The sequence below is a fragment of the Physeter macrocephalus genome, chromosome 5 (assembly GCF_002837175.3).
Source record: "Physeter macrocephalus isolate SW-GA chromosome 5, ASM283717v5, whole genome shotgun sequence".
NCBI lineage: Eukaryota > Metazoa > Chordata > Mammalia > Artiodactyla > Physeteridae > Physeter > Physeter macrocephalus.
This window is the reverse complement of record NC_041218.1, coordinates 85,109,267-85,124,918: the sequence shown is the minus strand read 5'-3', so window position 1 is coordinate 85,124,918 and position 15,652 is coordinate 85,109,267. Positions and strand designations below refer to the sequence as shown.

At 34.8% G+C, this 15,652-nt stretch overlaps 1 protein-coding gene across 2 annotated transcripts in view; it reads right to left on the bottom strand.

The window, feature by feature from the left end:
• SEMA3C (semaphorin 3C) overlaps positions 1-15,652 on the bottom strand; it is a 202,530-nt gene that overhangs the window by 19,707 nt on the left and 167,171 nt on the right. Inside the window, exons 8-11 of one of the 2 annotated variants that reach the window (XM_024115945.3) lie at positions 9,881-9,969; positions 6,798-6,839; positions 3,163-3,320; positions 2,555-2,632 (exon numbers count right to left, since the gene is read on the bottom strand). In XM_024115945.3, coding sequence (XP_023971713.1) covers positions 2,555-2,632; positions 3,163-3,320; positions 6,798-6,839; positions 9,881-9,969 — 367 coding nt within the window. The remainder of the gene's footprint in view (positions 1-2,554; positions 2,633-3,162; positions 3,321-6,797; positions 6,840-9,880; positions 9,970-15,652) is intronic. The other variant, XM_024115944.3, reaches the window with a different exon arrangement.

The window sequence follows — 15,652 nt, the reverse complement described above, 5'->3', positions numbered from 1 at the left end:
TGCCTCTCCTGATCTCCCTGGCCTCCCTCCTATGCCCCCAAGGACCTACATGCCCTGGAGGGGGCTTTGGAGGGCAAGGGATCAGCCTGAGAGCTCAGCAGGCTCCCCGGGCCCAAGTGGGCAGGGCACTCGTCTTCTGCTCCTCCTGGAGGGCTCCTTTCGTCTGCCTCTCCTGATCTCCCTGGCCTCAGGGGTGCAGATCCTGTCTGGCTTCCACTTCTCCTCCCCCCTCAGTCCCCCTACGTCCTGCTGGTTCACTTTGGGGCTCCTCCCATCTCCTTGAGCATCAGAGTCCCCCACCAGTGGCCAGCAGGTGCCCTAGTTGTGGGGAGACACTAACTCTGCATCTTCCCACACGGCCATCTTGACTCCGCCTCCTCTTTATACATTTTGGATAATAACCCCTTATAGGATATATGTTTTGCAAATATTTTCTCCCATTCAGAAGGTTGCCTTTTCATTTTGTTGATGGATTTCTTTGCTGGGCAGAAGCAATTTAGTTTGATATAGTCCCACTTGTTTATTCGTGCTTTTGTTACTTTTGCTTTCGGAGTCAGATCCAAAAACTAATCACCAAGACATATCAAGGAGCTTACTACCTACATTTTCTTTCAGGAGTTTTGTGGTTTCACGTCTTACGTTCAAGTCTTCAGTTCATTTTGAGTAAATATTTGGGTGTGGTGTACGAGAGTAGTCTAGTTCCATTCTTTTGCATGTGGCTGTCCAGTTTTCTCAATACTCTTTATTGAAGAGCCTGTCCATTCCACATTGTATATTTTTGGCTCCTTGGTTGTAAATTAATTGAGCATATATGCCTGGGTTTGTTTCCGGGCTCTCTCATCTCTTTTATTGATCTATGTGCCTGTTTTTATGCCAATGCCATACTGTTCTGATTACTCTAGCTTTGTAGTATAGTCTGAAGTCAGGGAGCATGATTCAACCAGCTTTTTCTTCTTCCTCAAGATTCCTGTGGATATTCAGGGTCTTTTGTTGTTCCATACAAATTTTAGGATTGCATGTTCTATTTCTGTGAAAAATGTCATTGGAATTTTGATAGGGGTTACCTTGAATCTGTAGACTTTGAAATTATCCAGGCCACTTTTCCCTACTCCAGATTCATATTTCTAACTGCCTACACATCTCCACTTGAATATCTCATAGGCAGTGTTAACTTAACATTATCTTTCTCCCCACAAACCTGCTCCTTCCACAGTCTTCTCTTTCTCAGGAAATGACATGTACATACTTCCAGTGCTCAGTTCTGAAAACTTGCTCATTTTTGAGTCCTCTATTTCTCTAACATCCCTACATGTAACATGTCAGCAGATTCTGTGAACCCTATCCAGAATCAGACCACTTTTGGCTACCTCCACTTCTATCATCCCTTTGGAAGCCAATATTGTATCTCACTTGGATCATTAGTTAGTAGCCTAACTGTCTTGCAGCTTCTATTTCTTCTTTCCCACATCTTCTTCCCATTCCCAAGACCTCAATCACAGCCAAATCCAACCAGACGATCTTTTTAAACCAAAAGTCAAATAATATCACTCCTGAGCTCAAAAACTCTCAGCAGTTTTCCATTTATCTCTAAATAAAGGCTCTTCAATAATTTACTAAGTCCTATGTCATCTGGCATTCTGATCCCTTTTCTTCCTACCCTTTTTTTTTTTTCTCATTCCAGTATTGCCCCATTAGTCTTGGTGTTGTTTTTTGGACAATCCTGGCACACTTAAGCTTTAAGGATTTCTGGTCTCTCTCTCTGAAATGCTGTTCTCCCAAATAATGGTCGTATCACCTCATGGTGTCATTCATCACATTCAAGCCTTTGTTCAAATATACCTTCAGTAAGGCCTCCCCTGCCCACCCATTTAACAATGCAATCCCCTGCTTCCACATGCCCTATCTCCTTTCCCTGCTCTTTTAAAAGTCATAGGCCTTATCATTATTTGATATACTGGAGGGTTTCTTTCTTTATTTGTTAATTGTCTGTATTCCCCCTCTAGAACTTATTATCCCTCAAGGCAGAGATTTTTGTCCTTTTGTTGCTATTTTTTTTTCATGTTATATGCCTAGCTCTAGAATATTGCCTGGCAAATAATTGTCTCATGATTCAAATTTATTGAAGTAATAGATAAAAGGATCAGAATAATCTTGATATGCAGAAGTGCTAGGGTTGTTTTAATCTGTCAAATCCTTAAAGGCCTATATCTTTAGCAGAGACTAAAGGAGCTATAAAACACCATCACCCCAGTGATTTTACTAGAAATATCACTGGTGCTCAAGGCTGGTCCTATTTGCTCCCTCCTGATGATCTGTGTTTTATAGGTTTTCCTCCTGTCACCCATCATGACCCATATCAAACTTTGAAAATAGCTGTGACCTTGGTTAAACCTAAATTCTGCTTATTCTTTGTTTTATAATTTCACTACTGGTGTTTCCTTCCAACTTGGTGCAAGTTGGTTCAGAGTTTCCTGCCTAAGTCTTCTCTTGGATAAAAGGCACTATGCCTCAGACTGCCTTAAACTCTTAATCTAACCAGCAATCATGCACTCACCATTCTAAGGGGTAAAGCATGGTCATCAAGGTTTTGAAAGTGTTCATGGTACCCATTCTGGAGCGATGCTCCTGTTGCCTGAAGTAGGACAAGCATTTGATTACAGGGGAATTAAGCGGCCAGGGAAATCCTAGGAAAGTTAGATTTAAGGATATCTGAAGCATATAAAACAAAAAAGATAAAAATTAGGTAATGTGAAAGTTAAATGCTGCTTGAAATATTTGAGGTGGGGATTGTGTTGCAGAGGAACGTTAAAAGGAGTGAGGAACTTTTCCAAAGTACTGCATTCTAATGTCTGTGAGAATCTCAAGTTATAAAGCAGGGCCATTTTCTGTTTTGCTGTTGCTGTTTTTTTTAATATGTTAATCCCAAACTCCTAATTTATCTCCTCCCAACCCCCACCCCTCTGTCTCCCTTGGTAACCATAAGTTTGTTTTCTATGAATGGCCATTTTCTTTATTCAAAGACTACATATGGTGCTAAACTTAGCTACTACTTTTAGTATCATGTTACAGAGTACTGCAATAGAACTGATTCTAATAATGTGGAGCATTGTTTAATTGTCTGATGATGTCAGTTTTGATTTTCAGCTGAATATTAATACTCACCGTTTCCCGGTTGGGTAGAACCTAGAGCAAGCATGACCATCCCAGGCGCAGTAAGGGTCTCTTGCCAGGCAGCAGTCAGCACAGGCTGTACCGTAGATGTGGCAGCGATGCAGAGACACTTGGGAAAGTCCTTCATTGGAGCTCACATACAACTGTTGCTATTAGAAGAATGATGGTGATTTATTTCAGATGTGGAAGTCAAAAGTGGACTTTCAGCAGGAACACAATATAATATATGCCCACAAACCCTTGGATTCATTTTGAAATAGACTAAAAACAAGAAGCAAAGTACAGAAGGGTATAAAGCCAAAATAAATAGAATTTTCCTACGTTAATATGCCTATAACATTACCACTTTCCTGTTTAAAAAAAAAAGTTCAGAGCACCATGTAGAATGGTAATGTATTTTAGACATTGGGATTCATTGTTCTCTCAGATTTGAGCTAATGTATTACAGATTTAAATTATGATGTTTGCCTTTTTTCTTTGAATGCTGTCTCTTGGCAAAGCACAAGGCAGCCTTCTTATTCTTCAAGTCTGGCAAACCATCACCTTGTAAATTTGAAAAAGTAGAGTCTAAAATAAAGGGCACTTTTATGTTTAGAAAAAATAGATGGTAAATATTAGATAAAAATTTTAAAAAAAATTCACATGCCTTTGAAGATGACTTATTACTGAGAGCAATTTTAAAATTATTTAGAAGACTGTAAGTATTTATATTTAGACATGTTTTAAACTTTCTGTATGATCCCAAGATTTTCAGCAGCCTAAATCATAAATAAAGATTTCATCCTCCTTCATTTGTACAGTGTCAAGAGCTTATTATGATATTTCTCCAACTCTTTTAGCTGGGCATAAAGCAGTTCTCAGGAGTTGAAGGGATGTTTCTAATTCACAGTCCTTATTTTACTAAGGACTGATAATATATAATTCAAGTTAACATAGAATTTCTAAGCTGGAACTTGAATACATGCACATGTGCACACATATGTGTGTGTATGTGTGTGTGTCTGTATGTATATAAATTTAGAAATTATATATAAATTTTAAAATTATATGTAGTTTTTTTTTTTTTTTTTTTTTTTTTTGTGGTACGCGGGCCTCTAACTGTTGTGGCCTCTCCCGCTGCGGAGCACAGGCTCCGGACGCTCAGGCTCAGCGGCCACGGCTCACGGGCCCAGCCGCTCCGCGGCATGTGGGATCTTCCCGGACCGGGGCACGAACCCGCGTCCCCTGCGTCGGCAGGCGGACTCTCAACCACTGCGCCACCAGGGAAGCCCTATATGTAGATTTAAAATTAAATCAGTGAGGGCAACATTGGTCTATCAGGTTCTGGAGGCACATCTCTGAGATTCAGATCCCAGCTACCACAAATTTGCTGGTTAACTTTTCTGAATCTCAGCTTCCTCTTTGGTAAGACTGGGACAATATAGCACTTACTCCATAGATTTTGTGTAAGACTAAATATAAGGGCTAACTCCACATAAAATGCTTAGAATAGTTTCTGGCACCTAAGCGCTTAATGAATATTAAGCAATAGTATTAGTAAACTACCAGTGAACAAGCTAGCATTTATACACTTTCAATTCTAATTAATCATTTGAATCACATCTCAGCCTAGCACGTCTAATATAAAATAATTATTTTATTCAGAAAATAGGCTGAAAATTACTGATCCCCATTTGAGACATTCAAGCTATAAGAAAACAACTGCATGTTTTGATGATAATCATTTCTCTAGAAATACTTGAAATAAATGTTCATTGAGTACATTAATACATAATATAGTGAATACATCAACTCCTTTAAAATATTTCAAGGAAACTTGTTTATTTGAGGAAAGGATACAGGTAATTCCATTCTAGAAATTATCTTTTTTATTAATCTATTTTCTGCTATATGGAATGCAAGGATAAATTAGAGAATAAAGGAGCATAAAATGAAAAGTAAAATTTTTAGTTTGAGCATTAGGGAAGGTACTAAATTCGTGGAATTTAAATATATATAAAATACCATTGGCAATTTGTAGCTCTTTCACACTGAAAAAATAATGCAATACGTAGTTGTGTAAATGAATTCTCCCCCAAATCAAACAATTACCTTGCCCTGAATCTAATTGCTTTAATTATACATTTAAAATTATCTACAATATAAGATGTTGAAACAAATTTAATACTCAGTTTTTCCAGTGTATGTTTGTGCTGTACACTGCAATTTAATGGAATTGGTTGTGTATTACAAGTTCACCATTTGAATTATGGACTGAAACCTATAATTGTATACTGTACTACTGTGTCACACAAATGGCTTTGTGTGCATTTTGAATCTTGCTCTGATACTTTCTCCTTCCATTAAGCTACTGTAAACAAAGGGATTCCATGCTGACTTCAAAGACAATTCTGACTTGGGATCAGCTCCCTAGGACATTGGGGAAAATGACAAATGGCTTCTTGTTACTTGGGAAAATGTTTGTTATGCACCATACAAACATTTTTACAGATGAGATCTTTAGCTCCCTTGTACCCTATTTATTTTTCTTCATAAAATTTAGTCAAGTGAAAAGAGTACAAGACTAACTGTGGAATACTTCTTTATCTGTAACAGACCAAATATGGTGAAGAGCACTAAAGTTATATCATCAGTTATGCCAACACATAAAACCTTTATTCCATATTCCAAGAAAAATAAGTCTTAGGCTCTTACAAACAGCAGTTACTGAAGACCCACTTTATTTTAGGCAATTTATATAAGTTAACTCATTTGTGAGAAAGCATTACCTTGCAGAGGCAGAAACTTAGGTCAGTGAAGTAAAATAATTTGTTTATAATTTAAGGTCACATTGGGGTTCAAATGCATGTCAGTCCCATTCTGAAGCCTACCCCATTTTTGACTATACTGCTCTGCCCCTTAGAACTTTTGTTTTAGAGATAGCAACTTTGGGGTCTGGAGAGGTGCATGTTTTGCACATGTAGATTGGAATTGCGCTTTTCCTCTCCATGATCATTGTGTATTTGCGTGTGAAGGCACAAATTAGAAGATCAACCATTTCTGATAATCAGAGTAAAACATTTATTCCCCAGATCCTGAACCCTGATATGGCTTAGATTTAAGACATTCAGATTTTTTAAATGACATGTAAACCCTATAAAATAGCACTTCCTTAGAAATAAGCATAAAAGAATGCACTGCACATTTCAAACATGTGACAGCAACAGGAACTCAAGAGGATTGATTACTCATTCCAAGTCCCTGAGAAGGTTTGTGATGCTACAGTAGCCCAAACATTATGCTAAATTCTTCCTTCAGAAAGATTATTTTTATTTTGGTTGGCTTCATACACTATAATATTTGAGAATAGAGGATATACAAATGTTGGAATATCTTGCTGCATATATATATATGTATATAAATATATATATATATATTCTACTCTGATGAACTTCTGTACAAAAATAAGCCTATTTTGTCGTCCACTAAAGCTAAATTCCATATCAAAATTAAGTGTGTGGTATACTATGAACAGTATTAATTATTTTGCTAATAGTAAAATTAAATTTTCAGAAATTATAAAATACATTCTTCTACAACAGTAAAATTTTTACATACAAAGAAAATTAAAATGGTGTTGTTTTTACCTTTTTGGATGAAATTTTCATTGTTGTTATAGGAGCATGATTCTAAAAAAATTAGAAAAACATTGTTAGTTGCTCAAATAATCCTTAAAACAGATTTTACATTCAAAAACTTTTCTCGTTTCTGTTAAAATTCAAGAAATCATCATTTCTCTCTAAATGCACATATAGTTTCAAAGTTTAGCAGTAATTGTCTATAAAGTACATTTCCTCTGTTTGGAATAAGGACAGATTTGTTACACAAATATATGCCTAAGCTAAAAAAAAAGTGGCAATTATAACACATCTATCAATATAGTCATTAGAAAAAAATGAAAATTTGAGAAATTTCAGAGAATTGAAAAAACTGTATCTTGGAATATTGAACACAACGCATAACTCAGGATTGGATCTGGGTACTTGGGGTGGGGGGCTGTGGAATGGTACCCCTCCTCAACACAGCACTTTGCATAAGACACTATTGTTCACCTGCCAAATGTTGCTATGCCAAGAAGTATTTGCCTGAGCCATACTTATTCTCTTTGTTGAATACAAAGAAATATTGTTAGGTAAGGTCCTCTTTTGATAAATGTGAATTAGTGAAAGAACCTAAGAGTTATCTGAAATAGTCATCCTTTCTGAAAGTTCCTCTATTCTTAACTTTACTTCTTAAACATGATTAGTTCCTTTTAAAGATTAAAAATTAGACTCGTGATAACCTGATAAAGATGTGTGAAGTTTTATTTGAATAAGTCAAGTGGCAACACGCTCTCAAAGTCAACTGTGCCCATAATTATTTCACTTTCTGGAGTTGTGTGTTCCTACAAACATTTTAAAGAGAAAATGGTGATATCTTTAAATACTCAGTTGCAACAGATCATGACATTCATTCAGAAATACACACACATACAAAACAAGTTTTGCAATTTATATCCACCTAGGCAACTACTAATAGTTGTAACTCCAATTCAAATTAAGTTTAGGGAAGTTGGACGTATTTTCAGAAAATATTCTGAACAGAGGATTAAAAAATATATTATGGTTCTGTGCTCTTTAAAAACAAAGTGCCTGGTTTTTACATTGAGTTTCCTGCAGTATATCAGTGTAACACTTAGCTAAGGAATTTATTTCAGTTTAAATGTATTATTTCCTCAAGTGCCCATCACAGTATATCATACACACCCAATTATTTTCACCTCACCTCAGAAAATGTGACACAAACACCACGCTGAAAACAGTAACTGTATTTGGTAACTGTGTCTCTCAATTTATCCATATCAATCACTGGCACACGCATCCGGAAGGAAGCTCAAACTTCTTTAGTCTCTCTTGGGTTGATGTCCCCCAACATGCATTTTGACTGACACCATTTTTCCACTGAGAGTTTATTCTTTATGATATAACACCACCATAACTCATATAACAGACCATAAGTAGTTAGCACATGATCAGAATAACTCACATTTCTAAGACCTTTCCATAGAACATATGTAAAACTCACTTAATTAATATTTCCTTATTATAAAACTCACTTAATTAATGTTTGTGTCAAACTCACTTAATTAATGTTTCCTTATTATCAAAAAAAGATATTTCAGAATTAAAAATGCAGTGCTGCAATACGGTCTTTTTGCTATTTTCAAGAAAACTACTGAATAAGGTACTTTATATTATTTTGGCCATCCAAGTTGTCCCTATTGAATTGAATGAGAAGAAATATATTATACATATATTATATGTAAAATGCAGTTTTGGTTAATCCAATGAAACAATCAATTTCGTTATAAAGCAAGGCATAGAAAAGGCACTTGAATGCACATAGTTAATATTTTATGAGCATAATTTTAATGCACTAACCTCAAGGAACCTTATGTCAAAGTTAGTCTAGCATTAAAAATTGTAACTTTAATAACATATTGGGAAATTGCCAGAATTCATCAGTCTCTGTATTTGATTTGATTTTTAAAATAGTTCTTCATATTTAAAATGTATTAGTAAAATCTAATATCATTGCATCTTGATCACTTATGTGCTTATAAATCCAATATTTTTAGTGACTGGGGGAATATATATTAAGTTAATACATTCTGAGTCCACTCAACAAAGCAAGGCAACTTACTGGACTAGCAATAGTCTGCTCCCAGGGGCTTTGAAGTGCTATTTTTACTCCAGTATAGGCTGACTCTGGTCTTTTGGTGTCCGTGGCCATTGTTTCTTAATTGGTTTAGTTGGAAATAAAAGTTTGCAGTAGGATTGATTCCATACCAAAGTTTCTTTGAAATCCTCTGGCTGTGCTTTACCCATCTTTCCAAATCAGGTAAGAGGGACCACTTAAACTGCAATGACCTATACTTTAAGGAGAGAAAACTGCAATGACCTATACTTTAAGGAGAGAAGGGTTTGCAGGACATAATGTACAGCTCTCCAGGCTCACAGACACATAAAGAATTGGCACTCTGCCCTCAGTAGGTTACATCTTACTGGACTGAATTTTCCTCTACGTGCCTGTTTTTTGCTGTGTTTTCTTTTTCATTTTTCTTTTTATCCCAAATTCAAGGACAAAGAAGTAATACAATGCAATCTCAATTTCAGACAGAACATGAAGTTTTAAGAGACAACATTTGTTTTATTTAACTAGAGTGACATTTGAGTTGAAAGCAATAAAATAAGAGACAACAGAGCAGTTTTTCTTGAAGTTCCTGGCTAAAAAAATATGAGAAAGTTTATCTAACAATCAATAACATGGAAGAATTTGGGTCTCGGTGGCTTGTGAAGCAAATGATAAAAGCCCTTTCATGGCAAATCTTCTAGACCTTGACCACAAGAACTCATTTTTAAAAAATAATGTTGACCAAAATTCTTCAAGTTGTGATGATAGCTAAAAAGCTAATTCTTTTATGCTAAGATAACTTAAAATGTAAAAAATTACTTCAGAAAAATATTTGTTCTTTATTTCTCATTTTACCTGGTGTTTCCTACCCTCAAAAATTTATAACATTCATTTATTTGATCTTTTTTCAAATTTTTTTCCCTCCCCAAGTGGTTGTAAGATTAAAGAATTGCATTTATCATGTGTGTGCTGAGGCTAATAGAATAGATGTTCAAACCTTAAAGACTTCCAACTCCTCCAGAATGAGCTCACTGCTGGCAGAGCTGTTAGAAGGAAGAACAACCACCTTCTGCACAGTACCTCGATCTAAATCAGAGAAAGAAACAATGAGATGTAGGAAACAAAGATATTTAGACATAAGACTACTACTGGCTTAGAATTTAGAATATTGTTTATGTAATTACTTAGTAATCAAAAAAGAGATTATATACATTGAGCTATTACCATTTGCAACATTCTGATTTCATTATAAATCTCATATGTTTAAATTGAGATTATGTAAAATTCAAAAGGAATTAATAGGAACATCTTATATTTTGCACATATTTGGTATAGTCATAATTATGAGAGAAGAAAGGAATGTCCAAATGTCTTATGAAGTCAAAAGTTCCGTTTCTGAACCAAGTGTGTATTCTTGAAATAGTAATACATAACTTTAAGTTTGGCCCTTAAGAATATTCCTCCTCCTAACCAACATTATAAAGTGACACTCTCATATTTTTGTTAAAATTGACACATAATGATTTGATTATCAGAGAAAAAATTACTATGAATGAGTTTTTATAATAATTTTATTATAAATCACTAGTACTAGAAATTGACATTTGATCTGTAGCGGTGAGAGATTTTAGACATGGTAAAATGTTTCACTCACAATTCAAAATAATTTTCAAAGCAGGAACATAGCTATGGCTTTATTTCAGATGTGGACACCTATCCATAGAATAATTCTATGATTTTCACAATTTTCTTTATCAGTTGGGAATATTTCTTTGGGTATTTTTAAAATATAGGGAAAATTTCAAAATTATATGGGTCAAATAAACTTAAGCAAATAAAAAACCTACTTGCATTTCTCAATTACAGATTGCCAAAAACAGAGATGCCCAAATAAATGTACTATATACAGAAAATGTTACTTATGTCAAGATTTTTGATTAAGATTTTTACATATGTAACATAAGCATTTTCTAAACATATAATTATGCCACTCTACCAATCACTTAAATTTTAGGTTTAAAAGAAACTAGTTGAAATTTAGCAATGTGGGGTTAAAGCAAATTTGTGAGTGATCTGAGAAAGTAAAAATGTATTTCCTCACCAAAATATGTTTCTATTAAAATAATTAATGAGCTGCTTCATGAATATCAAGTCATCATTCTGTTAAAGTATGAGCATGTAACTGTGAACTTATAATTTGGACAGGTACATTATCATCAACAGATACTAAAACATTTTCTAATTCTGTTGAGAAATGTCACTAAGAAGAGGTAACTTGAACTGAGCTGTAGAGGACTTTACAACTAGGAATCATTTAGTGATGAATACCAATACCACAAATCTCAAATCTCACATCTCAAGCTGGGTGATCACACAGGCAAGCATTACTCTAACATATAAGATCCTATTTATTGTTTACAGTTTCTATTTTATGAACCTAACTGGAAGATGAAATAATTCCTAATAAAAAATAAACTCTAAAATTTTACCAACCAACAAACTAAAAAATTAAAACCTACTAAATAATAATAAAAATCTTTATACAGAAAAACGACAGAGATTTTGCCAGAACAAGCCTTGGATCTTGTGAGATTGCAAAGTTTAAGTACCTGATCTTTGAAGTTTCAAACTACGCTCTGTAATTTTTTTTTTGTTTTTTACGCTCTGTAATTTAAAATTCTCTTCTTAAGCCATACTCAAAAATAAACAAAAATCCTAAAGATTTGCAGGCTCTAGGTGTAATTAAGAAACTTGGAAGTTTCTCTGTTTCACCGTTCAGCTTCCTAAGAATTAGCTCTGTACCAATCTGCACTATTTTCTTGGAAGATAATTAATGCAGGTATAAATTGGAAGTGAAAAAACATTTGGGGATATGGTGCAGAGACACATCACAATTGAAAATGGATAAATGTGATTGGAGGTGTTTCCCATTTTCTATTAACAATTCATCACAAAGAACAGTGTAAACTTCTACAGGAATAGAATATACCAAAAACCCTAAAATTAAAGCCTTGACATTATAACAGCTAGGGCAGGATTTGTGTGGTATTGTGTGTGTGTGGTGTGTCTGTGTGAGTGGGTGGGTGAAAGATGAGGGCGTAAAACTGTCTTTGTTTTAGGTCATGTTGTCATAAAGACCACACTCTGTTTTGAAGTCACAACAGCGTTGTACGGTTCCCTGCTGAAGCTTGCAAGGATCACTGCCATTCTACATGACAGCAATGACCACGTCTTCAGTAGAGACTGAGCAGAAGTGATGTATAACAATAGCCCCAAATAAAGCTGCATGAGAAGAAATCTTGATTACAGGAGTTCCCAAAGATAAAACTATCGGCTTTGAAAATAATTTTAAGTATTCTCAAATGAGAGAACTGGCTACTTTTCTACCTAATGTTTTAACTAACTATGAGAACATTATTCTACATAAATCATCATTTCTTCTGAAAAAGCCCACAACAAAAATATTTCATTCATGCCATTTATAAAATATTACACAAAGAGCAGCTATAAAAATGGGCTAATGAAAAGACAATGCAAAACTTGGTTTTGACTCATTTGCAATGAAAGATAGAACACCACTTTTATCTATTGTTTGCCTTCCTATTTTAGTCATTTTTTGTTTTGCTGGTAATGATGAGATTTCCCTTTAAAAAGTAAAAAATAATTAAAAGGTTAAAAATATATATTTTTCTACCTAGTAAAATGTTAACTTATCTGAAATTCTTATAGAAATATAAGTAAATTTAAATATTGGTAATGTTTCTACCTCAAAATCAAGTTTAAATAAATCATAGAAATGCAAGATCCCCACAGTGAAACAAATATTTATTGGATGCCTACTATGTGCTTGGATCTATGATAAAAATATATCATTTCAAGAACATAAATATGTATTTTAATTCCTTTACTTTTCCACATTTAGACTTGAATTGGTACTTTCAATTCAGAGTTCTTCATTACACCGGTTCAATTTTCATCAGTGTGTCACAAATGAACATATTTTTTCTCATACTACATATTAAAGCTTTTTATACATAAATTAGAAGTCTTTCAAATTTGTGTATTCAATATGAATGGAATAGCTTTAGATCCTTGTGAGAATCATCACTATTAACAGTTGTTAATTCGGATTTTATGAGACCTTGAACTTTCATAATTGGGGGGGCGTCTTCTTTAAGTAAAACAATACATAAACACAAAAACAGAGTTGTTTGGACCTTTCCCAAACAGTTACAAATGAGGAATTCTAAAGTTTCGGGTAAGTCCACCTCTGACAATTAGCCTAGTTTTCGAAAAAAAGAAAGTTTCTGTAAAACTGGACAACGATACTTTCTTTAAATTGAAGAATCTCTAATTATCCAATGAAATCTCATCTACAATATCTTATCACTACAATTTTATTATCCAAGATCAGTTTTTCACAAGTTAGCAAAAGGCTGGAAAATTCTTTTTAGTTGAATGCAAATAGCTCTACCTCCCTGTTTATTTTATTCATTGGCCTTTCTTCTACAGCTGCCAAGAATATACAGTACTCAATCTCTTTTTCACATCTCTCCAAGTGTATCTTTATACCCTCCATACTCTGTTCAAGTATATCTTATTCAAATTCAAAATCAGATATTTTTACCTGCTTTCTCTGAACATCCTGCAGTTTGGGGTTATCCTACTTATAATGTGGTGCTCAGAAGTATACATGACTATGCAGTTGTTTTACCACAATGCAGACCTCACTGAGATGGGACTATTTAAAAGACACAGCAGGAGTTCTAGTTGATCAACAACTTAGGCGATTGGTCAGGATCTCTAGCACTTGGAACCTCATAAACAGAGATCCCAACTGTAGTGTACACATTTACAAGGCTCCACTCTAGATGTCTTTATATTTCTGCTCCTCTTACAAACTGCCAGACTCCCACAATCTCCAGTTCAGATTCTCAAGAGGCAGATTTAATTTGGTCCAATTTAGTCATGATGAAGGCACACTGTAAATTGTTGCTTGGTGGATAGATCAGTTATCAAGTGCTAAAGTGTCATTTCAACCAGTTATGGCACCAGGAAGGAGCCAATATATATGATATCACCCATGGCTGCTCCTTAAGTTGGCCCATGTTAAGGGGAAAATTTCTCTCAAAATGCAGTCATGGTAGACACCTTTGGTTTCTTTTCAAAACATACTCACAAAACCCCAGTTCCATATATAGAAAATACTTTTGAGGTATCCTTGGGATGAATCATTCATTACTAAGTAAATAAAAGGACTTGGGTTGTCTTCCACCCATTTTTACTCATTGGTTCAACAAGAAATTACTGAGTACCTTCAGTATGTCAGGCACTATCACCAGTATGAATGCAAAGATAAATGGGCATGGCACTCAAGAGCTCACAGTCTAGAATTTACAGGGTTTTTTTTTTTTATGGCTTTTTGAATAGTGTGTTCCCACTAAATGTTAGTCATTGAAAAATATGCATTCCAGAATGTCCATAAAATTCCCAATTACTTATGTCTACATAAAGCCATCTCTGAACCCTTTAGCTTGAAGATGATAATATAGTTATCAAATGTCTTCCTTCTGGCGGTAGTGAGAATGGCTTTCCTTGAATATATGCAGTATAAATTCTTTTTGCCTTTGTTCTGCAGAATTGGGATATAGCTTATATTTCCTTGGGAAAAGCACCTTGCCTACAATATAGTTATAGTTTGCTTGTGTGCAAATGTAAATAATAATTATAACTTTTGTAATGGATATCTGTTACTAAGGTCTACCTAGAATCACTTCCCCTTTCTTGGTAATAACACCCTGAGACACCTTTTGGAAACAACACCTCTCTCATTCTCAGTCTACATGGTTAAGGAGTGGAGTATCTCTCTTTCAGCCCCAGGGAGATGCCATGACTTAGGCCTGTGCAATTAGAACATCTCTTTGCCCCTATGATTCATGCAGGAGTGGGCATAGAAACAAGTCAGGGCCTAGCCCTCCTTGGGAATTAGATAGGTGGGAGCCTCTTTCTTTCTGAGATCAGGACTGTTAAAGACTTGTAACTTTGGAGGTGCTGAGGCCATCCCTGCTACCACATGCACAGACTCCATTTGAGAATAAACAATAAAGAGGAAGGCAGAGCTGAAAGTTGGTAAGATACAAATTCCTGAAAACATCCCATTAGCACAAATTCAGCTATATCTGAGGCTGCCTCCTGCATTTCCCAGTTGAGCACACACAAAAAATTATTATTCTTTAACTAGTTTAAGTAAAGCGTATGTTCACTTTCAGTTGAAAGAGTTCTGACTAATAAATCTAAATGAATAATACATGAAAATTGCTTAGTATGATGTCTAGTGCATAGTATACCCTCAATAAGTGCAAATTATTTTTTATTTGTAGCTCGACCACTTACTAAACTTTTGACATTATTGGAGTCACTATTTTTTCTGAACCCCAATTTTCTTATCTATGAGATATACATAATAGGCATGGCTTGAATACATTAAAGCATTGTGACATGAATCAAGCAAGACACATCTTACAAGTGACTTGCATAATGTAAACTTATATACAACGATAGCATAGTAGACTCACCAACCCATATTAGTGCTCTTAATTTTCTTCTAGTTCATTGAATCTTTAAAGAAAATTCCCCAGACAAACTTCTTTCCTGTATTATATATTTTATAACATCTAGGTGTTCTTCTTCTTTCTAGTACAACAGATCATAGCAATACTATCCTTAAACCTTACCACTGTTTCCAGATGAGAGAACAGCTTGCATTTAT